The following is a 26215-nucleotide window of genomic DNA, read 5'->3' on the forward strand; positions in this document are numbered from 1 at the left end:
AGAAACCTTTATGAATGAATCGAATGGCTCTTTTTTTTGCAACATTACTATTGGTTTTACTGTGTTTTTATAAGTACTACAAGTGTGACCTGCAAGTGTAGACCTTCGCCTCCTGCAGGCATTAATGCGTCACAATGCAGGCGGCTGTCTCACCTGAGCGCGTCGTCGCAGGAGGGAAGCCTGGGCGCCGTCTCGTCTTCACCTCCTACCAAAACAAAAGACAGGCCGTTGGTCCACTGGGCGTCGGAGTGTTCCCTCAAAAACAATCCGTCTGAATTACCGTATTTTCCGCAATATAAGGTGCACCTAAATACCTCAAATTTTCTCAAAAGCTGCCAGTGCACCTTATAACCCAGTGCGCCTTATATATGGAAGAATTGCTCTACTGGAGACTGCTATTTGACAGCTGAACAACCAGAAGCTTTTATTTTGACAACTCTGACTTCGCAACCGGATCTTCAGAGCGGACGACACTCCACACAACACATTCATCACTCATGGTTGCACACCAACATTCTAACAAACCAAAATAAACTAGATGAAATAATGACTCCCTAAACTGGGGAACAAAAACACATAAACACAATCAACACAACAACAACCCACAATAACCTCCAACAACACAAAACATGAATTCCCATCATGCCTTGCATCCTGAGCTCCTCAGTGCAGCCGATAGCTGCAATGAATTCTGGGAGTTTCTGTTTGTGGTGTTTTAAATGCAATTATTGGGGGTTCTATTTGGTTTGTGGTGTCGGTAGTAATTGTGTTGTGTTTTTGTTGCTTAGTTCATGTAGTTTAGTTTATTACCGGTAGTTGTAAGTTGTCAACCAGCAGTGAAGAAGGTTTTGTGTGTAGTGTCCTCCTGGCATAGGCTGCAGGTAGGACTATCAGAATAAAATGTGTGCACCTCTCTGGGTGTTAGAATCAGTGGAAAATGTAACCTAATGGCTTTGAGCTATAAAGGTTATGACCACTGGTCTATTGCATGTGCCTTATAATCCAATGTGCCTTATAGTGTGGAAAATACGGTAATGTCTCACTTTACAGGCCGGGCGAGGAACCAACCCCGCTGAACAATGACGACCGAACGCAACAAAACACCCACAGGGAGTTCTGGTCTCGTTATACGTACCGTCGGGCAGAACCACGAAGTCGTCCAGCAGAGTGTCCGACTCTGTTTCAGTGCTGGAAGGAAAAACAAAGGAAAGCGTGTGAATGCCTCTCAGGGGTTCTCCCCTCTCGCATGTAATCACACAGGTTAAAAAAAACAAACAAACAACGTCCACTTGTATCAGGTGAGTGTCAATTACTGCAATTAAACACCACAAAGACTGAATAGCTGGGAAAAAAAGGCTGATTACAGTGATTTAGTGGTGAAAGCGAAGCGTTCGGTCGACGCCCTTCAGCCAAGACACAAAAGTAAACAAGGAAGCGGAGTTTGGATTTTCTCCACCCTCCTTTTGTTTCCTCCAATCTGGTTTTCGTCACTCTTATTTGATTTTTATCTCGGAATCAGGCGACACAGTCGTGTGTCTCTCTGATTCCCGTAAGTTGATAATCCACCTGAAACTCGACACGGCCGAGTTAAATTTCCTTCCCCGGTGGGAGTCAATAAAATGCTGCATTTGCAAAAATCACACACACACACACACACACACACATACGCACACTACACATTTCTGCAGACGACTGCAGGATCACACCTGTTGTCCTCGTAAAGGAGCTTTTTCCTCCGGCGGAGGGATTCTGGACTCGGCGGTTCGGGGTTTTTGGATCGGACGCTGCTCGCCACAAGGTCTTCATACTGCACAAAATAAATATACATCTTCAATTAAGTAAAAAAGTAAAAAAAAAAAAAAAATTTCAAAGAGACTTTAAATCCATAGACGATCTGTCCCACATGGAAAGAACCTATACGAGGATACATGAGCATATATGAAACCTATAAGCAATTTATATGCACATATATGCTGCGTATATGCGTATATATGCCACATAAAGGCAAAATTGAGGTGCATATATGTGAATATACAGGCCATATAGGTCTCCTGAACTGCTTCTTTATTTCCACATATATATATATATATATATATATATCCCATATCTCACTTTGGCAACTGTCATACATTATCAAGGCAAAAACTAAGAAGTAACTAAAAAATAATTATGCAAGAAGAACATATAGGTGCATATATGTACCTATATAGGTACCTGTATGCACGTATATGTGTACATATATGTGCATTTATTTACATATAATATAGGAAAATGGCCAATTTTATGTATGTCACATATATTAAAAACCTATATGTTTATATAGGTTCTTTCCATGTGGGGTACTTTGCAGACGAGTCACAGAAGGGAGAAAAGGCCATTTATATTGGACACGTTCTATATTTCATGGGTCTGTGTGAAGCGCCGGTGCCGACGTGGAGGATGCTTTCTGAGGAACGTTTGCGACGAGCTCGTTAAAACGCTAGGAGCACAAAGAGGGAAGGCCAACCCCGGCAGGAATGAGGCGTAGAGTCCATTAGCGGGAAATCTCACTTTAACCGCGTCACAGTTACGCAACGAGCCCGACGGAACAATGGAGGCCCGATCTCAAAGCTCGTCACGCACCTCCGTGCCGCGGAAGCTGGTGGGGTCGACGGCGTCCATCCGGCACAGCTTGCGCCGGTCCGGGACCTGGTATTCCTCGCAGCTGGACCGTGGACTGCCCCAGTCCACCTCCCGCTCCTTCGACACAAAACACAGAGTGAGACGTGAGGGATTTTTTCGTCTCGGTGCGACGTGGCGACGCGAGGGGGGTGGGGGGAGGGGTTTACTTCGGAGGTCTGCTGCTGCTCTCGGGGTCGGCCCTTGGCGTGGAGGGTGAACAGTCGCCACTGGAGCTCCAGCAGCTGGTTCCTCAGCGTGTCTTTCTCGGCCAGGACGCAGGCGATCTTGGCCTGGGCCTCGTCCCGGGACACGTACGCCTGTGGGGGGAGAACGCGGCGCGTCATTTTCACGCCGCAGTCGACACGGAGCCGGGAAATGTCACGGGAGGAAAGTCTACGCCTCGGGAGGGTGGGGGGGGGTGGAAGACACAATGGAACGTGTGACGGCGCAGAACCAGAAAAGGCACATTTCAGACGGAACGGCGTCGGAGGCCCGCGGGGAGGAAGAGTTCTGCCTTTTCTCGGGAGGTTAAGAACCAGAAACCCGGAGGAAGGTTTGGAGTCGCAGGTTGACGTGAGACGGAGGAAACTCACGTGAACACAAACCGGAAGCCTTCGGATCAAATCTCCGGGAAACTGAAGAAAATTCTCTGTGATTCTCCAAAAGAGTCTGATGAAGTGTGATTGGGGTCAGTCTGTCAACCACGTGCCGTTAAAGCAGGATTTTCTAAGTTCAAGGAACTTTTCATCATGAAAATGAGGAAATGCAGTTCTGATGCACAGACACCAGCGATAAAGTGAAATTTCAAAAAAATTCTCTGAATCGTCCCACGATGCAGAGTTAGACGTGTTTTTTCACTGACGTTTGCTGCATAAAGATTTTGAGTATTTCATCAAAATTAAATGTGGAAAAATTGTCTTTCATGCTTGGATGTGTTCATCTAAATGGAAATACATCGTAGTTCTTGCAGATCACTACAGAGGGAAGATTTGAGCTTCTGATTTGATGAAAATCAAAGATCTCAAAGAAAAACCATGATTCTTTCCTCATCGCTGCATTTAAAAAAAAAAAATTTTGCACGAGCTCCGATCGCTGGAGGCATGAATGATAGAAATAAACCAGCACGCCGAGTTCCTGTCAGCTGCAGGTGAATCAGCCTTCAGGGTGTGTGAGGAAAGAATGAAACCATCAAAGGTGAATCACCTCTGCAGGCGTGATGTTCAAACAAAAGTCTCATTTCACTTTACAGCGACGGAGAAACACATCATTCACAGCCGAAGGAGGATTATTTCATACGAATTTGAGAGTCTGACATAAGTTACTGCACAGCTACATTAAAAAAAGGGATTTAAAGGCAGAAGAGCTGCTGGATATTTCAGAAAATATCGGGATATAACGGGAAAATATGACATATATGATTGCAAGAGACTCGCGTATACCGTCATGCATAATGTTTGGTGTGTGCAAAGGGTATAATACAGGCAAACAGACGACACACACACACACACACACACACACGCAGGTTGACAGTGGGTGTTGGTGTACCTGGTCGCGCTCCACCTGCAGGTCCCTCATCTGGGTCTGGATGACGGAGCTCTTCTGCTGCTGCACTTTGCACTCCATCGTCAGTTTCTGCAGCTGGTGGCTCAGACCCTCCTTCTGCTCCAGCAGCTGATCAACACACACACATTTATGTCACTGCGCTTTGTGCGTTGAGGTTTTCTGTCTCATCTCTCTCACGAGTTTCCGTCAATAACGGTCATTTTAGTTTAGGCGTCAAGCATGCGGCACTCGGGCCGACATCGGCCTGCAACACGAGCCGAACGGCTCCAGGCGACTACAGAAAGTCTTTCTGCAAAGTTCTTAGTGGGTTTCGTACAGAGATGACGGGATGGGAACATTGTCTGGAGGCAATGACTTGTTGGTGTTGAAGGTTCATTTCTTTCTGATCTCATTACATTTCAGTCAGATTGGCTCCTGAAGCAAAATGTGTTTGATACAGTTTTCTATGTAAGAGGCTGAACCTGCACACACACACACACACACACAGAGAGAGACGCAAACACACACCCCCTTCTTGTCCCGGTGGAGCTGCTCGTTCTCCTCCCGGTAACACCGGAGCTGCTCCGCCAGCTCCACCTGGCTGCCGAGGGCCTCCGCCAGGTCGTGGGCCAGGATGTCCTGCCGGGCCTGACGGGACACGACACAACAAGACGGTTACTCTCTCTCTCTCTCTCTCTCTCTCTCTCTCTCTCCCTCTCTCTCTCGTTCCAGCTGGATGAAGCGACGGTTCTCACTGGATCCAGTTTCTCGGCCTTGGCCAGCTGGCTGCGGAGACGCCGGATCTCCTCCTGCAGCTCAGGAGTCGCCGCCGGGGTGGTGAACCTCAGCGAGCGCTGCCTCTGCAGCTCGTTCACCGTCTGGGCGCTTTGCAGGTCCGTCTGGAGCTGGTAGAGCTGCAAACACACCGGGACGCACTGGTAAACACACCGGGACGCACTGGTAAACACACTGGGACACACTGGTAAACACACCAGGACACACACCGGGACGCACTGGTAAACACACCGGGACGCACTGGTAAACACACTGGGACACACTGGTAAACACACCAGGACACACACCGGGACACACTGGGACACACACCGGGTCACACTGGTAAACACACCGGGACACACTGGTAAACACACTGGGACACACACCGGGACACACACCGGGACACACACCGGGACACACTGGTAAACACACCAGGACACACTGGTAAACACACCGGGGCACACTGGGACACACACCGGGACACACTGGTAAACACACCGGGACACACTGGTAAACACACCGGGACACACTGGGACACACACCGGGACACACTGGTAAACACACCGGGACACACTGGTAAACACACCGGGACGCACTGGTAAACACACCGGGACACACTGGTAAACACACCGGGACACACTGGTAAACACACCGGGACGCACTGGGACACACACCGGGACACACTGGTAAACACACCGGAACACTGGGACACACTGGTAAACACACTGGGACACACCAGGACACACTGGTAAGCACACCGGGACACACTGGGACACACTGGGACACACACCGGGACACACCGGAACACACCAGGACACACTGGTAAACACACCAGGACACACTGGGACACACTGGTAAACACACCGGGACACACTGGTAAACACACCGGGACACACTGGTAAACACACCGGGACACACTGGGACACACACCGGGACACACTGGGACACACACCGGGACACACTGGTAAACACACCGGAACACTGGGACACACTGGTAAACACACCGGGAGACACTGGTAAACACACCGGGACACACTTGTACAGCTGTGAAAGTGAAAACGCCAAACTCAATGGAAACAGCCACCGCAGTAACTGTCCATCTTGGTCGTCTGTCCACCAGAATGTCCATGTTCTACTGTTAATGTTTAGAGTGTTTTGTCCTCTGCTGCATGTGAGTGTGATTTCAGTACAAATACAAACAACAGCACATGGAGTTGAGAGGAAGAAGAGGTGAGGAAGACTCATCGACATCTGGTCTGAAGACTTTATATCGCGGATGTTTGTGGCTAACCCATTAGCCACGAGCTAACTAGCCTAGCCACCACGCGATAAAGTGTCGGGACTTCCGGTTTCAGTCCGGACCAACCAATGAGCCGCGATTCTTCTTCACTTCCTGCCTGGTCAGTGTTTGTTTCAGGCAGCAGCGCCCCCTGACCAGCAGCTGGTGGAACTGCAGGATGTTTCCCAGACGGTTTGGTCTCTAAAGAGAATGTGACGCCACCGAACCCCCCCCCCCCCCCCTCCCCCTCCCAGGTGAACCGAGTCCCCGGACTATCCCAATGTGAAGGGCCCCCTATCCTCTAACGACGGAGCTTCGGTTACATTTACTTTGTCCCGTCGGGCAAAAGCATAAAGCAAAAGGACAAAAGACGATTCCCTTCCAGCCTCAGTCTCCCGGGACGTCGGGAGACAATCGTGGGTTTTCCGGTGACGTTTCCAGACGTCCCCTTTGCGCTTCGTTGAAAAAAAAAGGTCCCTGCGGCTGCCGGCCACTGACCTGCAGGTTCAAGTCGTGCAGCCTCTCGTTGACGGACGACTTCTCCTCGATGGCCGCCGTGTAGCGGATGGACAGGTCGCACTTGTCCTCCTTCAGCTTGGTGACCTCGCGGTGCAGCGAGCTCACGTGCCTCTGCAGACGCTCGTTCTCGGACCGGAGGCAGCGGCACTTCTCCTCCTGCTCCACCACCCGGTCCACCTCCGCCTCCAGCGCCAGGCAGCGCTTGTTGGCCTTGTTGGCCTCCTCGCGGGCGCCGTGCAGCTCCTTCTGCATCCCCGTCACGGCCCGGACCAGGTACTCCGTCAGCTCGGAGTACTTGATGAGGCCTGCGGGGGGGGGGCGGAGACAAGCAGGTCATGGTGGTGGGGGGGGTTGGGGGGGGGGGGGGGGGGGACACGGCAGGACATGGCGGGACGGCGGGAGACGCACCGCTGAACCTGGACGGCTCCGTGCTGGGCTTCCGCCCCGTCACGGTGGTGTAGATGTTGGGGTAGTGGATCATCAGGCTCTCCAGCAGAGCCACGGCGCCGTTCCGGCCCTGAGTCCTCAGCAGGTCCAGCATGTAGCCTGGTGGGGAGCAGAGACAGGGACCTGAGACATCCACACTGGAGGACTGAAACAGGACTGAACAGAGACAGTCGACTGAAAGAGGACTGAACAGAGACAGTCGACTGAAACAGGACTGAAACAGAGACAATTGACTGAAACAGGACTGAACAGAGACAGTCGACAGAAACAGGACTGAACAGAGACAGTCGACTGAAACAGGACTGAACAGAGACAGTCGACTGAAAGAGGACTGAACAGACACAGTCGACTGAAACAGGACTGAACAGAGACAGTCGACTGAAACAGAGACAGTTGACTGAAACAGGACTGAACAAAGACAGTCGACTGAAACAGAGACAGTCGACTGAAACAGAGACAGTTGACTGAAACAGGACTGAACAAAGACAGTCGACTGAAACAGAGACAGTCGACTGAAACAGGACTGAACAGAAACAGTCGACAGAGACAGTGGACAGAAACAGAGACAGTGGACTGAAACAGAGACAGTGGACTGAAACAGAGACAATCACAAACAGCTCCAGACTCAGAAACATCCAGACACACAAACAAACTGCACACAGGAAGGACCTTCACACTTTATCGGCGGAGGAAAGTAACAGAGTACAAATACTTTCAAGGATTTTTTTTATATTTCTCTTCAAAAGCAGTTTGTTTCATACAAATTACATTTCTTTCTTTAATTCTTCAGAACTGGAGACGTCATGGTGACCAGGACTGTTTAACAATACTTATATTATTAGAGATTCACAATGTAACGTGATGAAAACTCCTTATCTTGCAGTTAAACGTGTTTGAGGTTTGTAATATTTTTCGGGGACACTGTGATCAGATTATAACAAAGTCTGACAGACATAAAAGACTCAAGTCTGACGCCTTGTTTCAGAAAGCATCAACACTATTTCAGGCATGTTGTTCTTATTTCCGCAAACTCAAAACAAAGCCTGGTTTCAGGAAAGCCTTTTGAAAGATTTTGAATTTGCCTTTCTTCGTATTTGTCATGCTTATTATACCATTTATTGTTGAATTCAGCCTCCTTATGTCAAATTGTAAATTTCACTGTCTGATTTGAGGAACTTTTAAACATATTTGCTGACATTCTTGCTGAATTTTCTGAACATTTCAAACGTTTTCTACATGTATCTAAGGAATCAAAATAAGCACAGGTGATATTTTTAAACGGGTTTGTTTTTTTAAACCAGATTTGTAGCATTTCTGTGGTATTTCATAGTTGTATTAAATATTTAATAATCTGGTATATCAGCTTCGCCAAGTGACAACAATGAAACACAATCTGGTGTCTGGTTTAAACAGGTTTTTTCCCACAAACATGAAGTTGGACAATCTCCAGAGACTCGGACTGCTGACTAGAATAAAAACAAAGGAGACATTTCCAGAAATATGAGTCCTTTATAGACATTATCCTAAATGCCTTTTGATCTCTTTTTAATCCACCAAATCTGAACAGTCTATGAACAACCGTCACGCTGAATAACCCAAGAAAAGAAAAGATGCGCGTCTCACTGGTTCTCATGCTGCGGTTGTCCAACTTGTGGCTCGACAGGATCTCGTCCTCGTCCATCTCGGTGAGGACCCGGGCCTGCCGCAGGTACGGGATCAGGATGCAGGGCCGCGCGTGCAGGGAGATCCGGTGGCGGTTGTCGCTGATCAGCTCCCACAGCTCCTCCTCTCCCATCTCCTTCAGGTCCGGCCGCTCCGGGGCGAAGCCTCCAGCCATCCTGAGCGCGCGTCGGGCTGAGCTGAGCGCGCAGTCCTCTGCGCTCCTCCGCGCTCCTGTGCGCTCCTCTGGCCACCTAACGCGCTCCTCTGGCCACCAAATGCGCTCCTCTGGCCACCAAATGCGCTCCTCTGGCCACCTAACGCGCTCCTCTGGCCACCAAATGCGCTCCTCTGGCCACCAAATGCGCTCCTCTGGCCAACTAATGCGCTCCTCTGGCCACCAAATGCGCTCCTCTGGCCACCTAACGCGCTCCTCTGGCCACCTAACGCGCTCCTCTGGCCACCAAATGCGCTCCTCTGGCCACCTAACGCGCTCCTCTGGCCACCTAACGCGCTCCTCTGGCCACCAAATGCGCTCCTCTGGCCAACTAATGCGCTCCTCTGGCCACCAAATGCGCTCCTCTGGCCACCAAATGCGCTCCTCTGGCCACCAAATGCGCTCCTCTGGCCAACTAATGCGCTCCTCTGGCCACCAAATGCGCTCCTCTGGCCACCTAACGCGCTCCTCTGGCCACCTAACGCGCTCCTCTGGCCACCTAACGCGCTCCTCTGGCCACCTAACGCGCTCCTCTGGCCACCTAACGCGCTCCTCTGGCCACCTAATGCCGCTCCTCTGGCCCCGGACGCGCTCTCCTGAGCTCCTCCGCGCTCACAATGCGCACCTGAAGCGCACCGACTGAGCGGCACAAACAACAGACGCCTTCCACGCCTTGTGGGCGTGTGCGTGTGTTTGTGTGGAAAAACCTGTAAAACAAGGCCGGCGTGGCGCAGCGTGCGGGCCGCATTGCGCACCGGGATGACAATCCAGGCCTTGAGATTCATCTTGGGAGAGTTTTACCTTCTAACTCGTCTGACTGCTGGACGACAAGTGACTCTGCTTCTTCTTCTGTGCAGAAATGGTGGTGGAAACGTCAAAATTAGACATGCGCTCACAATATAACTAGTTTTAATATTTGATTTAGTCACACACACACACACACACACACACACACACACACACACACACACACACACACACACACACACACACACACACACACACACACACACACACACACACACACACAATTCAACTTGTATCACTTCTACATTAAAACACTGGTATCACCCTTTACTTCATCGCACCAAACCAGGGACCCCCTGACCGTGAGGTGAGAGAGTTAACCACTGCACCAAAAGTGCCTCCACCTAAATATCCATCGATCCAGGAGCCGCAACTCGTCTTCTAATAATTCCTAATCGCAGCAGAGCAAACACACACATAAAACACGTCGGGTGACGGGAGCAAACAGCGGCGGCGGGTGCAAAGTCCTGCATCAACAGGCAGCGAGGTGGTTCCGAGGCTTCTGTGTGCGTGTGTGTGTGTGTGTGTGTGTGTGTGTGTGTGTGTGTGTGTGTGTGTGTGTGTGTGTGTGTGTGTGTGTACACTCGCTGCAGTTTGATCAAACAGCGGCAACAAGGGAAACGACAGTCAATGATACACAGACGGGAAGAATGTGCGGGGAGCAGGAGGCCCTGAACGCACCACCGCCGCCGACGGTTCTGCAGTAGTGGAGGCGACACGAGGCCCGTTTACACCACGACGTTTCCAGGAAGAAACGCTATAAACAATGTATTTGTCATCAACACCACGTGTTTTAACAGCTACGTTTTAATGTTAGACTACAACGAAGTCAAATTAGACAATTTTCAAGTATTCTAACAAGCGTTCTATAAATTCTCTATAATTAACACTTGTTAAAATATTATGTAAACAGTTATAATTTAAAAGCTTTCCAGGTTTTTCCCCTCATCTCAACATAATGAACGCCGTCACGTGGTATTTATATATTAAAGAATCTGAGCGAAACAGATTAGAACTTCTGTAAAACTTCACACAATCTCACCCAGCGGTTTTTTGTTTGTTTTTTTATTGTTTTACTATTTATGTTTTTGAAGACATGAAATTAAATCAAAATTCAAACGCATGCTGCAGATGCATCTTGGAGTCGGTAGGAGGAAAATAAAGGGTGTGTTGCGTTGAGGAGGAGGACGTCCAACACCCTGCACACTGCTACACCCTCTGACCCTCTGACCTGCTACACCCTCTGACCTGCTACACCCTCTGACCGTCTGACTAATAACATCACGTCGGTGATGTCGTAGTTTGCTGATGCAGATCAGCACCTCCACGTCTGAGTTTCTCTCACGGAGTAGGTTTTTTTTTTTCTTCTTCAAATATTTGTATAGATTTTTCCACAGAAACGGATCAAAAAACATTCCAATGTTCCACAGTGGTCATTTTCTCAAACTTGTTCCCGAGGGCGAGGCCCCCCCACCCTGTTAAAACCACCCATTCACTCACAGCCATTCAGACCACAAACAACGAAGTGGACAAGACGATCAAAAGTCTGAAAAGTTAAAATAATTAATATGACACACAAAAGAAAAGAAAAGAAAAGAAAACAAGTGAAGTGAAGTGAAGTGAAGTGAAGTGAAGTGAAGTGAAGTGAAGTGAAGTGAAGTGAAGTGAAGTGAAGTGAAGTGAAGTGAAGTGAAGTGAAGTGAAGTGAAGTGAAGTGAAGTGAAGTGAAGTGAAGTGAAGTGAAGTGAAGTGAAGTGAAGTGAAATGAAATGAAATGAAATGAAATGAAATGAAATGAAATGAAATGAAATGAAATGAAATGAAATGAAATGAAATGAAATAAAATAAAATAAAATAAAATAAAATAAAATAAAATAAAATAAAATAAAATAAAATAAAACAAAACAAAACAAAACAAAACAAAACAAAACAAAACAAGATAAAATAAAACAAAACAAAACTTTTTTTTTTAATTCAATAAAATGATAAACAAACTTAATTAAATAAATAAGATTATTAAAAAAAAAGAAGATAATCAACAAGTCTGGTCATCGTTTTTCAGCTACAATGTTTGAGGTATCTAAGACAAGACAAGACAAGACAAGACAAGACAAGACAAGACAAGACAAGACAAGACAAGACAAGACAAGATAAGACAAGATAAGATAAGATAAGATAAGATAAGATAAGATAAAAGACGATAAGATCTCTATGAAGTAGAAAACGTTGCCAGATTTCAGGGAGAATCTGATTTGATCAAGTCTCACACGTTGCGAAATCTCCTGAATCGATCTGTTCTGTATTGGTGGGGATGAGTTGAGGAGAGTGAATCTCCTCACAAGCAAGATGGAACGCGACAACGTGTTGAGGAGTTTTGACCAACCGTGTTCAGGGTGGCGTTCCAACAACAGCGACGTATTGAAGATGGCTTCAGTCAGCCGGTTCCTGCTCCTGTGCAACGTACTGAGGATGTGTGAACGAGACCGCACGGACAAACTTTAATAATCATCCTCCGAGAAGTGCTTCATGAACACAGTCTGACATTCTTACTCTGAATGCAGAAGGAGGAGAATCGGCCAGTCGGCTGCTTCAGTCAGTAACTCAGATCAGCTTCGTCAAACCAAACCAAACGAGCTCGTCCGACCCGAACAGAATATCATATATGGAAATATAGAGTACAGAAAGTACAGGATCCAGTCTGCAGGGAGTAAATCAGCTTAAGTCAACAGCTCGGAGGGTCATATCGCTTTAACAAGGAGGGGTGGAGAACACCACCAGGACTTTCCCCGCGGAGATTAATTACATAACCTCAGGAAACAGACGAGAAACGACGTGGACGATGACCAACGATTAAATAACGGGCAAAAGAAAAGGAACGGCAGAGAAATGTTTGGAGGGAATAAAGCTACAAATCAGTTTAATTCACATTCTCTCAGTGAGAACGCCATCTTTGTGTTTTCGATTCACAAAAAGCTTCGCAGTTCGTTTTGAAGACATGCCCGTTTCCACGCCGACAGCAAAACAATCGTTGGATTGAGACTGTCAAAATAAAAGTAGCAAGTCCCAGGAGAACATGGCCTGGGAGTCGTGACACTCTGGAGGACAGTTGGCTCTGATGGTCTCTACTGAGCATGTGTGGAACTGCTGGTCTTCGCCGTTCAACTCCAACGATGGAGGGAGGGTGGGGGGGAGGGGGGGTTCAAAAAGTTGTGTTTTCAGTGACTCTGAGCTCCGTTGTTGTGTAAATAAACTCTCAAGATGCAACGACAGTTTTGCGTTTTTTTTTTACTTGAAAAAGTTGTGGTGTCTTTGTGTGTGTGTGTGTGTGTGCGTGTGCGTGCGTGGCGATACAGTTATGATTTAACTTTCTCTCAGTTTCACCAGATCTTTTTGCTTAATAGTTAAATATGCACGCTAGCAGAAGAGGATTAAGAATCATTAACAGTAACGGCTCACGTCCCATCAAGAAGAATTTCTCTCTTTTTAATTATCGACGTGTGAAAACAGCCGCAGGAATAATCGACGGAGAAACACAGCCCAGCAGGACCGAAGTGTAGAAAATGAGTTGATGCTCTGTGACTGTGGGTGATTTCTTTCGAGGAGGAATCTATTTTAAAATAACCCAAAAAAAACATGACACTCAGATATTTGAGAAAGAGGTGGGGAAAACCGTCCTGCCTGCACGGCTGAGCGCGGCGTCGGTTCTCCCCGGGAACCCTCACATGGCGACGACGTGAAATCAGGATCCGGCTCAGCGACACTATATGTCAGCGGCTGGTTCCTCGTTCCTGTGACTCACTGACACGTTCTTTAAAAGGAAAGTTTGTCTTTATTGAGGCTGAACTCCTAAACAGGAACAGTTTGGTCTGAATATTTGAGTTTTTTTTTGTTTGTTTGTTTGGGAGGAGGTTAATTCCTGGGAGCAGAACAGAGGGATAAAGTAGGAAAGTAATCAAATTACCGCTGAAAACCACCGGCCTCACAGTATTGGGATACTTCATAATTTATTATTTACTTCTGCAGTGAAAATGAAGTGTTAATCTGTGCGATTAACGTGGATTTTACTGGATAATCCAGTGTTTTACTGAGGGACGTTAATTTTCCTTCCTGAACTTCTGCTTCCGACTTTCTTTGTTTTGTTTTTTAACTTATTGAAAGACAGAGTATTTATGATTTATGACGAGAGTATTTATGATTTATGACGAGAGTATTTATGAGTACACACACTCGACACGATCAGAACACAGAACACATTTTCCAAGGTTTAAGTCAAAGGGCTGATTTCAAACATCTGATCCCGCCGTGGACTCTTGGTTTTAATGACCTGGCGATCTTATAAAAGGGATTGTTTATTATCATTTAAATGAGGATTTCCGGGTTGCGGGATTTATTTTCATTGGAATCAGCAGCAGCCGGAAATGAGCAGCTTGACGGGGAATCTCTTTAAGTAGAAACAGAACAACACACAAAAAAAAACTAAACATCTCCTGCAGATTTTTGTCAATATTTGCTGCTGGTTTGATTTTATAAATTAAATATTTCTGAACGCCAACACGGAAGTAAATTTTGGAATGAGATGCTTGTCTGATGGTTTTTTTTTTCTTCCCTGTGCTTAGACTCCTCCCCCTCCCCCTCCTCCCCCTCCCCCCTCCTCCTCCCTCTGGGACTCGGTGTGAGCAGCGAGGGCCTGCGACAGCCTGCGCAGCGCCCCCTGGTGTTGTGGGAACTCGTCGCAGACCCGGTGCAGGACGCTGCCGAGGCCGTGCAGACGCTCCGTCGTGCTCTGCAGGCCGGCCGCCACCGACTGGCTGGTGGCGGAGGCCTGGTAGCCGCCGGCGCGCACGCTCTGCAGCCGCTTCCTCCGGGCCTGCAGGGCCAGCAGGCGGGCCAGGTTCTGGAAGGGAAACCGCAGGGTTCAGGTTCAGGTTCAGGTTCCTCCGGCAATCGGTGGCGTTAAACAAAGTGCGGGGAAGACGAGTCGGAAGCTCCGTTACTGCTACCGAAAAAACAGACTGCTGTCCAAAAACAGACTTTAAAAAAAGTCTTTAGTCAAGATGAGTGTCAGAACTTCGCAGATTTCAGCCAAGACCTGGATGAAGTTCAGTCGTGTTGCATCATAAAAAACAGTTTAGTAGATATTTTACATGAGAATTGGAGGTAAAAGAGGGGGAATTGAACCTGCAACCGCGATGGAGAGACTTCACTCTACCAACCGAGCCACGGCTGCTTCAGGAACGTTTTGGAACTCGCTCAGGTTTTGCAAAAAGACATTGGGTTGAAGACTTGTGCCTCTTTGCACTGTCAAGTAGGTAAAAAAACAAAAAGGGGAAATGGTTTCCAGGAAGAGTCATGTTTCCCACCTGGAGCTCCCCGGAACTGTTCCACACGATTAACGCCTCAATTCCACCACAGTTCAGCCTAACTGGACCGATCATGACCCTGTGAAGAACCCGGGCGGCGGGCCAACAAAGAAGCACGCGAGTTTCCCGGAGGACCGATGGAAACTCTCAGGTTAAACCGAGCGAGGAAACAAGCCGGGGGAAACATTCCTGCCTCGCCCTCCTTCCTTCTCACTGCACAACAGAATGTCACCAAGCTGCAGGTGCATATTTCCCTTCTGAGCAACTCTCTGTGTGCAAGGTGTGTTTTTACTGGCCAGTGTGTGTGTGTGTGTGTGTGTGTGTGTGTGTGTGTGTGTGTGTGTGTGTGTGTGTGTGTGTGTGTGTGTGTCTCACCATGTCCTTGCTGTCCTGCAGATTAACGAGGTCAAAGTTCAGCGTGTCGTCGTTTTCATGCAGTTCCTTCATCTGCTGCCGGTGCTGCTTGATCCTGTCGCTCAGTTCCTCCTGATTCTGCTGCAGCTCCTTCATCACCTGATTACAGTCTGCCACACACTGGAAACACACACACACACACACACACATACATACACGTAAGTTCTCCAGGCTGCTGCCTGCAGGCCCTGAGATGCAGCCCCCCCATCCCCACCTTGTACGTGTCCTTGATCTGGCGCTGCAGGCCCCGCATGGTGAGGACCAGCGGCCCCTTGGTGAGCTTTTTCCCCGGCGGAGCTCGAGGTCCGCGGCTGCCGCGCTGCAAATGGTTCACCCACTTGTCGACGGCGACGTCGCCCTCCTTCAGCAGCCTCCCCTGCTGCTTCAGCAGACGGCCCAGTTGCACCTGCACAGAGTGGAAAACCACAGACATCCACCCATCCAATTTCAATCCCGATTCGTGGAGGGGAGGCACGGTGCAGGACGTCAGGCCGTCACAGGGCCAAGGGTCGTCTACCGCTCTGATGGTGACGACTGTGTGTTTACGGAAATGGTGGTGGAATTCATCAGGGAGCTAACGGGGGACATGATCCCCACCAAAAACGGATTGTAACGGATTCTGTCGGATTCTGACTGATTCTGAAAAATTCTGATGGATTCCGACTGATTCCAACAGATTCTGACAGATTCTAACAGATTCTGACGGATTCTGACTGATTCTGACAGATTCTGACGAATTCAGACTAATTCTGACAGATTCTGACAGATTCTGAAAGATTCTGACTGATTCCAAGAGATTCTGATGGATTCTGACGGATTCCGACTGATTCCGACAGATTCTGACGGATTCTGATGAATTCAGATGGATTGTGACAGATTCTGACGGATTCTGATGGATCCGTCAGAATCTGTCAACAAACCAAAGAATATTCTCCGTGTTTGACCTTCCTAAATAATACAAATAGTGAACATCTATCATAGTTTCTACGGGCTTCTACCTCCTTCTTGCTTCCCCCCTCGCAGCTCCTGACTACAAGGAGGACAAGACACATGGCGTTCACCTCCTTGTGGTGTACTTCAGCCTTCATCTTCTGCCTCTCCTCTTTCCCCCACTCCGTGTTCAAAGTGGCTTGAGTCTCCTTCATCAGCTGAGTCTTCCTCTCCCACAGCATCACCTGCTGCCTGCAGGCCAACACACAACCAGTGGTGTGAGTTGACGGACCACGGCGAGGGAATCAGTGGAGAGGATGACTCACTCCGCCTCCAGCAGGCTGTGGACCAGCAGATCTTTGTCCTCCTGCATCTTCTCATGTTTGCCCTGCAGCTCAATGGACTCGCGCTCGGCCTCCTGCCCACAGTCGTCATCAAATGAATACGTTTTAAACTACTAAACCAAGCGGAAGCATTGAAGCCGGCATGCGACACCTTGAGCCGGTGGACGAAGTCGGTCTCCATCAGGGCGCTGTCCTGCTGCAGCGCCTGGTCGAGCTGCTGGTTCTTACTGAGGAGGGAGCAGAGCTTCGTCCGGTCTCTGTGCAGGACGCCTTCGCTCGCCCCAATGGCGGCCGCCTCCTGCTGCTGCGATTCGCACCAACCTTGACGGGATCGAGAGGTTCGGGGTTCGTGTGATTCACGAAAAAGACGTGAACAGGCTCCGCCTCCGTGCGACGTTTACCGTCCAGCCTGATCTCCCTCTGCTGCAGGACGGTGGCCTCGGTCTGCAGGCGGCGGACGCCCCTCCTGGTGACCTCCAGCTTCTGGCTCAGTCCCACCAGGACGTCCTGCTGCTTCAGCCACCGCTGCTTGGACGCCTTGATGGCCGCCGCCAGCTCATCACTTTGAGCCACGATGCCGTGGATCTTGATGTGCATGGGACTCAGGTCTTCCTCCTGAAAGCAGACGTCTCTCGGTCAGTCGGTCGGACTCGTCGTGTCCCCCCCGTCGTGTCCCCCCGTCGTCTCACCCCGGTGTTGGCCACGATCTGACCGATCCTGTTGTTGCAGTTGGCGATGGTCGCCTGGTTCTGCTTGATGAGGCTGTTCAGGGAAGATGTCTGGTTCTGACTGAGGGTCAGCGCCGTGGTCTGCTTGGCGATCTGCTCCTCCAGAGCCTCCAGGGCGAAGGCCAGGCCCGACACTCGCTGCTCCGCCTGCTGGATCGCCAGTCGCTCCGCCAGCAGCTCGTTCTCCTTCTGGACGAGCTGACGTCTCTGGAGGCGAGGGAGAGGAGAGGAGGAAGAGGAGCACGACGATAACTGTGTCTGTTCGGTTTCATGTGTTTTCGTTCAAGATAGAGATTCATATTAATTGTGTGGTCAAAACCCATCCTGGACAGATACCTAAGGCCAAACTATAGACCTAAACATGGTAGAATCCTGGGACAACAAAAACATGATCAGAAACTAAAACGACCGGATGGACGTCGGCTGTAAAAGTCGACAACGTGCCGTGAGTGAAGTGGCAGTTTTTTTTAACGTTACTGCGGAAAATCGGTCTCGCGGAGCTCGACGGCTCCGGTTTCTTTTACAACGTTCTAGAACACTGAAGTTGTGCTCATGAGAAGCTCCGTCAGCGAAGAAAAGATGAAAGCGTTCATGTTCGTGTGGGATCGTCGATCCAGATGTTCAGAACGCCGCGACCACCTCGACCTCGCCGGACCTCCGGGGACGGTCCTGACCTTGTCCTTCCGGAGCGCCGCCGTCCTGCCGGAGAGCCGTTCGGAGAACTTGGCGGCGTTGGTGTGGCCGAGCTTCTGCTGCAGGTGGGTCACGATCCCGTCCTCCCGCTCCAGCCGGGCGGCCGTGTTCTTCTCCGTCTGCTTCCTCTGGGCGCCCAGCTCAGACCGAAGGCGTCTGGCTTCCTGCCGAGAAAACAAACCGGGCGTCACCGGGGTGGACCTGCAGGAGCACGAGGAAGAGCATGAGGAGGACGACGATGATGAGCGTGGGGCTTCAGGACGTCCACCTCTGAGACTGCGTCCTGGACGAGCTCGGTGTCCTTCAGCGTGCAGACCAAGGTCCGGTAGACGCTCAGCAGAGCCTCCCTCTGGTTCTCCTTCTGGGCGATCAGCTTCCTGGAGGCGCCGCCGTCCAGCTCGCACCTCCTCAGCTGCGTCGTCAGCGTCTCGTTCGTCTCCTCTTCCTCACTTACGGACTTCCTGTAGCCTTCGATCTCCCGTTGCACCAGAACCTGCTTGTGCCGGACGTCGCTGTGTGTGAGAGCGAGACGGTGTGAGGAGGACCGGGACGTCTTCGAACGCAGACGTCCGTCCGTCCCCGTTCTCACCCGACGGCGTCCTGCACGCTGCCGAACGCCTCGTCCTGTCTCCTCAGGGCCAGCAGGCTGCCGCTCCACTGCTGAGTCAGCTGTTTCTGCGTCATCATCAGCACCTCCAGGTTCATGTCCACCTGCACCAGGACACAAGCGGCCCAGCAGTAAGAATACAGTAGATATGTGATGTACCGTATATTTCCCAATAGAAGAGCAATGCTGAATAGAACAGGAGGGACTTTTTTGGATCTTGTACTCTTTTCTTTTTTCCCCACATTTTTTGTCCTATTTTACTTTCTTGTAGCTCATTTAAACATTTTATCTATCTTTGATTGTGATTTTGATAATTACCTTGAGATTTAAGCTGTTTTCTCAATTTTCTTACTGTTTCAACTCTATTCAATTCAACTTTATTTATATAGCACCAAATACAACAGTCATTTCTACGTAGGTGCTTTTAACAGAGAAAAGAAAAAAAAACCAACAGATCTATTCTAACTCTCTTTATTTTTTTTCTAGTATTGTTTTCTATTATTTAACTATTTATAACTGACTTTTTTTTTCCATTTCAGGCATTTTGTGCAATCACATACATTTTCAAATGTTCATATGCACGTCCCAAAAACATATATATTATTTGATGTTAATCAATAATATCTTATAAAAAAGAATATAAGATAGATGTTTAATTAGACCCACACATATCAACACACATTCGTGCATACCTATACACACACACACACACAGAGACACACACATAACTCATATATCTTATTAGCATGCCTGAGAAGGGTTAGGAAGAAGAAAATGTATAAAATCCTTTCCCTTCTCCAATATTTAATATTTATATATTACAATTTTCTTTCTGTATTAAAAAATACTATTATATATGAAAGCTTTGACCTTTCGAAGATCAAAGTGAAAATATTCACACAAAATTCAAAATATCTCAAAAAGCTCACTAGATTCCAATTAGTTAGAACAAAACCACCATGTCCTGAGGAAGCCGCACGTTTCGGTCTTTGAACGGTCAAAATCGGATAAGGATTGCGGGAGAAGATGCGTGTCGAAAAAATGGTCATAATAATTATAATTAAGATTCAATTTTCAGTAAATATCACAATTTATCTATAAAAAAAATGTAAGCTTTGTTTTTTTATCCTTCTGAGCCGGGGGTGAGACTCCTCCTGAAAATGAAATGAATAAAAAAATATTTGTATTTAAAGCTCCAGGCAGCCACGGGGAGGCGCCAAAGAGGCGCACGTGGCTGCAGGTCAAGTTGAAAGCGACGAAACGTACCTCGGACAGACTCTCTTTGACGGCCTCCGTCTCCTCCGACTCCGCCCTGATGTGAGCCTCCAGCCGGCTGCTCTGCTCCGTCAGCCTCTGCAGCTCCACGGTGAGACGCTCCACAAAGTAATCCTGACGACCAGAACAACGGGTTCAGGTCGACCACCGGCGCTCCCGTGCCATACCAGCCGTTCGGCTCCTCGCTTTGAACCCCACCTGCTCCAGCTTCTCCCGCCCGGCCTGCGTCCTCCTGCCGGCCGCCAGCCGCGTCACGCCGTGCAGAGTTCTCACTTTGGAGCTCAGGTCCTCGCTGACTTCTTGCGTGGACAGGAGATGCTGCGTGAGCTGATCCAGGGACGCCTGGAGGCGGGAAACTGGGGGGAAAAAAACGTGGAGGAGTCGGGAAGGGAAGGAAGACTGACGTTCAGTTTCGTTCGGCTACTTTGATTCAGATTCTTTGATTCTTTGATTACTTTGATGCCACTGTTGTTCACTGGGTGGCAGTAGTGAGCTGCTTTCTAAAAGATTTTCCAGCAGTACTAACTGTCCCCCTATCTGGAACGACACCCCCCCCACCCCCACCCCCCCACCCCACCTTCCCTGGCTTGTTTCAGTTTTCAGCCAATCAGAAATCAATCCCTATATAGTGTCATCGGGGGGTTCAGCCAATCACGATCAAGGTAGGCTCCTCCCCCTTTGACTCCTCCCACAATCAGGAAGCTCTGCTCTGGCACATGGCACCACGAGAGGAAGCACTTCCTTCCCCTTCCCATCGACGGGCGTGTGTGTGTGGGGGGGCGGAGCCAGTCCAGCTCACACAGACACAGCAGATTCTGAATGCAGCTCCTACGAGGATCCGATATTCTAATGGAGGGAAAATCCAGGAGAAGAAATAAACTTTGAATAAAATGTTGTGTGAAAGTGTGGAAACTCCGGATAACACGACCGGTAAGCTGACTTGGCCCAGCGGCTCCCTCTCCTGGTGGATAAAAGAATTGCGCGAGAGAGGAAGTCGTTGCCTCACCGCTGCTCTCGGCGTCGCCGTGCTCTCTGCCGGTGCGTTCATGGTGGCCGGCCGTCTCCTCCAGCCGCTCCCGGGCCCGACGGTGTCTGCTCTGGGCGCTCTCCGTCGCCTCCTGCTCCTCCGTCAGCCTCTGCCTCCGTCCGGCCAGCTGCTCCTGCTTCCTGAACATCTGGCAGGAGGTCTCCTCCCTGCTGCGCTCTTCCGCCTTCAGCAGTTCCAGCTGTCGGCCAGAGGGGGGCGACGGAGAGGGATCACCAACCGGCCGTCGCTCTCACCTGGCACGTTGTCGTATTTAGTATTATTTGTTTTTGGTGGAAACGCCCGAGACCTTTTCCTTCAGCGCCGCGTCCAGCGTCTCTCCTTGCGCCCGGAGGACCTTGATGACGGCGGCTCGTCGCTTCCTGACCAGCGGCTGGCGGCGGAACGAAGCGGCGCAAAGTTAGACGTCGTCAAGTTAAAAACCAAACTCGCATTTAAGCAGATTTTATGAAATGACTAAACTAAAAACTTGCTTTGATTTTGAATAAACGATCATGACATTTTAGATAAAAAACAAACTTACACTGTTGGGAAAACGCTAAATAAAGAAATAAATGAAGAGAGCGCCGTATATTCTATTATATTAAAAAGAGCGGTTTATATAGTAACTAATGTAGGATGTCGTGAACGCACCAACACACTGGTTTTAAAAATTACACACCTTAAAGTTTGGGGATCTGGTAGAATTAAAGACGACACAAATAATGTATGAAGTAATAAATAAACTGCAACCTGTAAATATATAAAAACTGCTCACACACATAGTGGGGGGGGGGGGGGGGGGGGGGTGGGCGACAAGATTAAACAGAGTATGAATATAACGCAATTTTAAAAAATTACAAAAGATACATCGTTGAAAAAAATAGAAATGAAGAAACTTGTAAATCTCTTAAATCTTCTTTTTTTGTGTGTTTTGGATTTATTCTGTTTTCACAAATAGCTCGATTGGAGTTTTTTGTTTTTGTACTTCCTGTTTAGTTTTTTATTTTTTTTATTTTTCACTTGTCAATGGTGAAGAATGTTGCTTGGACTTGACAAGCCTATAAACTTCTTCCTGTCCCTTTTTCAAACATGTCAAATGTGTGTTATATTGAAATTGGCTTTTTTTTTTTTATTTACTTTTATTTTGTTTTTGTTTTCCTTTGTTTCACCTAATTTTAATTCTTCCTTTGTTCAAATCAAAAGTCACAAGCTCGTGTGAATCCGCCACCATAATACAACCAATTCAAAACCAACAATAAAATAATGTGTAGGAAATAAATGTCCATAGTTTTGAGCAAGTCGAGATCATAAATCATGATTTAAAAACGCAGGATGATGATTTCATGTGATGTTTCCCTTTTTTTTTTCTTTTTTTTTTTTAACCAAACGTCAAAGTTTAAGAAATAAAACTATTAACTTCAAAAGTGTTTAAACTTTATTGAGACTCAGCTGCAAACAGAGAATCTTTTCACTGCTAAAAGGCAAAAAATACTCATCAGACATGTTGAGGGTCCAGAACGAGCAAGTCCTCTTCATCCTCCTCATCTTCCTCCTCCTCATCTTCCTCCTCCTCCTCCTCTTCCTCAGGCTCTGACTCCCGATCCTCCATGTTTTCTGACGGGTTTGAAATTTCCACCACATTTTCTTGCACTAAAACACAAGATGAACAGATTTTCAAAGTGATTTAAATAAAGTTGGTTAAACCAGTGGGGACAAACTAATCACACGTTGTTAATTTATTAATAATTCATTAATTAATCTATGTATTTACCAGTGACTTCAGGAGAGGATCCAGTCAGAACACTGAGGTCAGCAGGAGGCTGCTCGTCCACTGAATCTTCCTTTAATAACATAGAAAACACATCGAGCTTTAACAGCAGCCGTGACGGTTTCCATTGTAAATCTAATCTATAATCTCTAATCTCCAGTCGTTTTGACTGAACGCGAGTCAAAACAGTCAATCCTGCTCTTTTCAGGAATATTAGAGGAAAAGTGGAAAATCATTTTCTGCCTCCTTCAGTAGAAAATGTTGTTTTATTCTTCTTACCTGCGGAGCAGCTGCTCCTCCTTCACCTCCTCCACCATCCTCCTCCGTCTCCTCCTCCAGTCCTGATCCATCCATCACACCTGGAACCAAGCAGAACCTTTTTTATTTTTTTACATTTTATTAAAAAAAACTGCGGTCATTCTTAATAATCCAGGGAAGAAAACATCGGAGGTTTTAACGGGAAACGTTACCGGAAGCTCACATTTGGTGATTAATAACAAGCAAACATTTAATGTTTTCAGCCAGAAAAGAAAAAAAGATCAAAAAGAATAAAGATAAACTGACCTTTTTAAAAAAAAAAAAGAAATTCTCCGTTACGCTGTATGACGGCCTGGGGACTCGCGTTGCTAGGTAACCATCAACATCCGGTTTGAGGAGGGTGCGCAGTTCTCGCGAGACTTTTTTTTTCTGTCTCGCATTTTTTAAATGTATCTTTTCTTTTAACTGCGTAGAAATTAAATAAAATGGACAGACGCTCGCTGCGGTGTGACGTCACAGCCCCGTTAAAGCGATACACGCGTAGATTTTTACATTTTGCAATGTTTCTCAGTAAAGATTAACCCTGTTCTGCCCGCTTTTATACAATAATTGTGTTAAATATGCAAAACTGAACAAGATCACACGTGATAATGGATTAAAAAAAATGTAATTTCTTTGAATTACTGCATTACTTCATCTATAATGTGATATCTACAAAAATATGTACTTGAAAAAACAAGTTAAGAAAAGTTTTATGAGCACAATTTCTCACATTTTGAAGTTGAACACATTAATCCTGTACGGTGGTTGTTTACCTGAGAGAACGTTGGGAGAAAACAATCACGTTTCTTCATCCAGTCGAGGGTTCCAGATCTCGTCTGATCAAAATGATGAGACGCAGCAGAAGAATTCAAGATCTTCTTCATCTGGATTCTGCACCGAGTCGACATTTCTAAACACAGATTAAACAATTCTCCCACAGGAGTCACGATCACCAACAAAACAAACCCAGGAGTCTTTCAGTGACGGCTTTATTTCGCACTATAAATAAGGCAGGTACACGTAATCACTGAATTTGGCCATAAAATTACATGTAAATCTTTAAAAAACTTGTATTAATTCACAGATATAAATCGTGATCTTCATTCATCCTCAAAGAAAATCTCTCTTCATTTTATTGATAGCAAAAAAAAACAAACAAACAAAAAAAAAAACCCCCACAACCCTTCATCCACGCCGCCAGGCGGGCGCTCGTGTAAACGGCTAGCGGCGTCGCCCGTCGCCGCTTCAGGAGGGCGAGTACCTCGAAAGCGGCAGCGCGGCCCCGGCTTCGGTCGGAGGATCGACGTCCCTCGTCAGCCGGTCGTACCGCGACCTCGCCGAGGCGCCTCGTCCTTTTTGAGGCCACGTAGTGTTTCTAAACATCGGGAAAACCTTCCACTTTGTGCAATCGGCTGCATCGCCCGGGAACAGAACCGGGTCACAACTGCTTAACAAAAGATCAAAACGAAAACAAAAAAACCGTACATTCAGCCCATTTTTTCTTTACATCTCGGCAAGGCTAAAGTAGCATTTCTATCATTGCACTTATTTGTGTTCGTGTACGGAATCAGTGAGGGATTTTACGCGCTGGTCGATATCGTTTCTATGGATACCGGCACTGATGGCACAAAATAAAATAAAAAAAGGGGGGGTGGGGGGGGGGTTGGTGGAAGAGGGGTTGATGGTGTGAATACTGCCAGTGACCATCTGGATCTCCTCTCACCGACTTCAAACATGGAGTCTGACCCACGATGAAACGCGTCTCACGTCTCGCGTCCCGGTGCTGGACGGGGACGTCTCCGCCACCCGGTCCCTTCCCCCCGTCGGCTCCTCAACAGGAAGTTCTTCCCGGGTACAAAAAAAAAAAAAAAAAAAAAAATCACTTGCGATAAATACTTCATGACCGAGCAGCAGGTTTTTTTTTTTTTTTGTCTTTTAAGCGTCGACGCGTCAAACGACTCTGAAGGCTTTTGGCTCCGACGTCCCAGTTCCACACTTCCTCTCCAGGAGAATACTGTAAACAAATCTTCAGTCGCCCTCCGGCGGCGGCGGCGGCGGCGGCGGCTCCGGGTCCCCCGGCGGCCCGGCGGCCAGGCGGGGGTCCAGGGCCGAGTGCATGACGCCCAGGTAGACGTCGTCCATGTTTGGCATGACCAGGATTTTCTGGAAGACGAGAGAATTCAATTCAAACTTTACTTCTGTAGCCCTTTACAATCACCCAGTGGGATCCAAAGTGCTTTACAACAAAGCTATAGAAACAACACATTAAGAAATAAATACGAGAATAATACATAACAAGAAGGCCGTTGCTCGGCTAATCCCCCGCCGGAGGGCTTTATATTTTCTCACAAAGCCAGCTCTAAGGCAGCACACTTGGTACACTAGAGGGTGTTCCATGGGTCCTAGTAGATAATTATGTAGAATCTGAAAGGTCTTCTTCATAAGCTATGTCAAAATACGTCTCCAGAGCCCAAAAGGTGTTTTTTATGCACTTAGTGACCCTGTGACCTGATATGCAAATGAGGTCATGGTCACCATGGTGCCCCTTCTCCCCAGGTGGAGTGTCCATGTGTGAAGTTTGGTGACTGTGGGCCCAGGAACTGCTGAGAAATGAGGAGAAATGTTTATATGAAAATACATGTATTGTGCAACCATGACGAGCAAACTTCAGACCCTACCAATCTTCAAGGTCAAGGTCAAGGTCAGGTCACTTGGCGTACTGGAGGTTATCCCTGGAGTGTGTATCATGTGTGTATAAAATTTCAGAGCCCTAGCTCAAAAACCTAGGCCTCCAGAGCCCAAAATGTGTTTTTAAGCACTTCGTGACCCTGTGACCTACTTAATATGCAAATTAGGTCAAGGTC

The 26215-nt window shown here is 47.8% G+C and overlaps 3 protein-coding genes across 4 annotated transcripts in view; all 3 read right to left on the bottom strand.

The window, feature by feature from the left end:
* Positions 1-149: 149 nt before the first annotated feature.
* Positions 150-9266, bottom strand: LOC308149224 (caspase recruitment domain-containing protein 14-like; the record flags this gene model as incomplete). The annotated part of the gene is made up of 11 exons (XM_080520901.1): positions 8846-9266; positions 7184-7321; positions 6755-7080; positions 4959-5117; positions 4732-4851; positions 4207-4332; positions 2829-2978; positions 2623-2739; positions 1707-1807; positions 1136-1188; positions 150-205 (listed from the first exon to the last, which is right to left on the bottom strand). Exons 1-11 carry the CDS (start codon positions 9057-9059, stop codon positions 150-152), a joined length of 1560 nt encoding a protein of 519 aa, XP_080377027.1. The 5' UTR covers positions 9060-9266.
* A 2697-nt stretch (positions 9267-11963) lies between these two features.
* On the bottom strand, positions 11964-24734 carry ccdc40 (coiled-coil domain 40 molecular ruler complex subunit; the record flags this gene model as incomplete). The annotated part of the gene is made up of 18 exons (XM_080520902.1): positions 11964-11985; positions 14573-14799; positions 15641-15799; positions 15894-16085; positions 16741-16861; positions 16936-17027; positions 17105-17274; positions 17355-17568; positions 17643-17888; positions 18356-18538; positions 18643-18886; positions 18964-19085; positions 20248-20370; positions 20455-20612; positions 21263-21482; positions 21591-21674; positions 24125-24242; positions 24613-24734. 18 exons carry the CDS (start codon positions 24732-24734, stop codon positions 11964-11966), a joined length of 2817 nt encoding a protein of 938 aa, XP_080377028.1.
* The window catches only part of LOC308147282 (testis-expressed protein 2-like), a 36328-nt gene continuing 34458 nt past the window's right edge, over positions 24346-26215 (bottom strand). For both annotated transcript variants that reach the window (XM_080519389.1, XM_080519388.1), the window contains exon 13: positions 24346-25514. In XM_080519389.1, coding sequence (XP_080375515.1) covers positions 25380-25514 — 135 coding nt within the window. In that variant the 3' untranslated portion in view covers positions 24346-25379. The remainder of the gene's footprint in view (positions 25515-26215) is intronic.

This window comes from Blennius ocellaris (genome assembly GCF_963422515.1).
Source record: "Blennius ocellaris genome assembly, chromosome: 3".
Taxonomy (NCBI): domain Eukaryota; kingdom Metazoa; phylum Chordata; class Actinopteri; order Blenniiformes; family Blenniidae; genus Blennius; species Blennius ocellaris.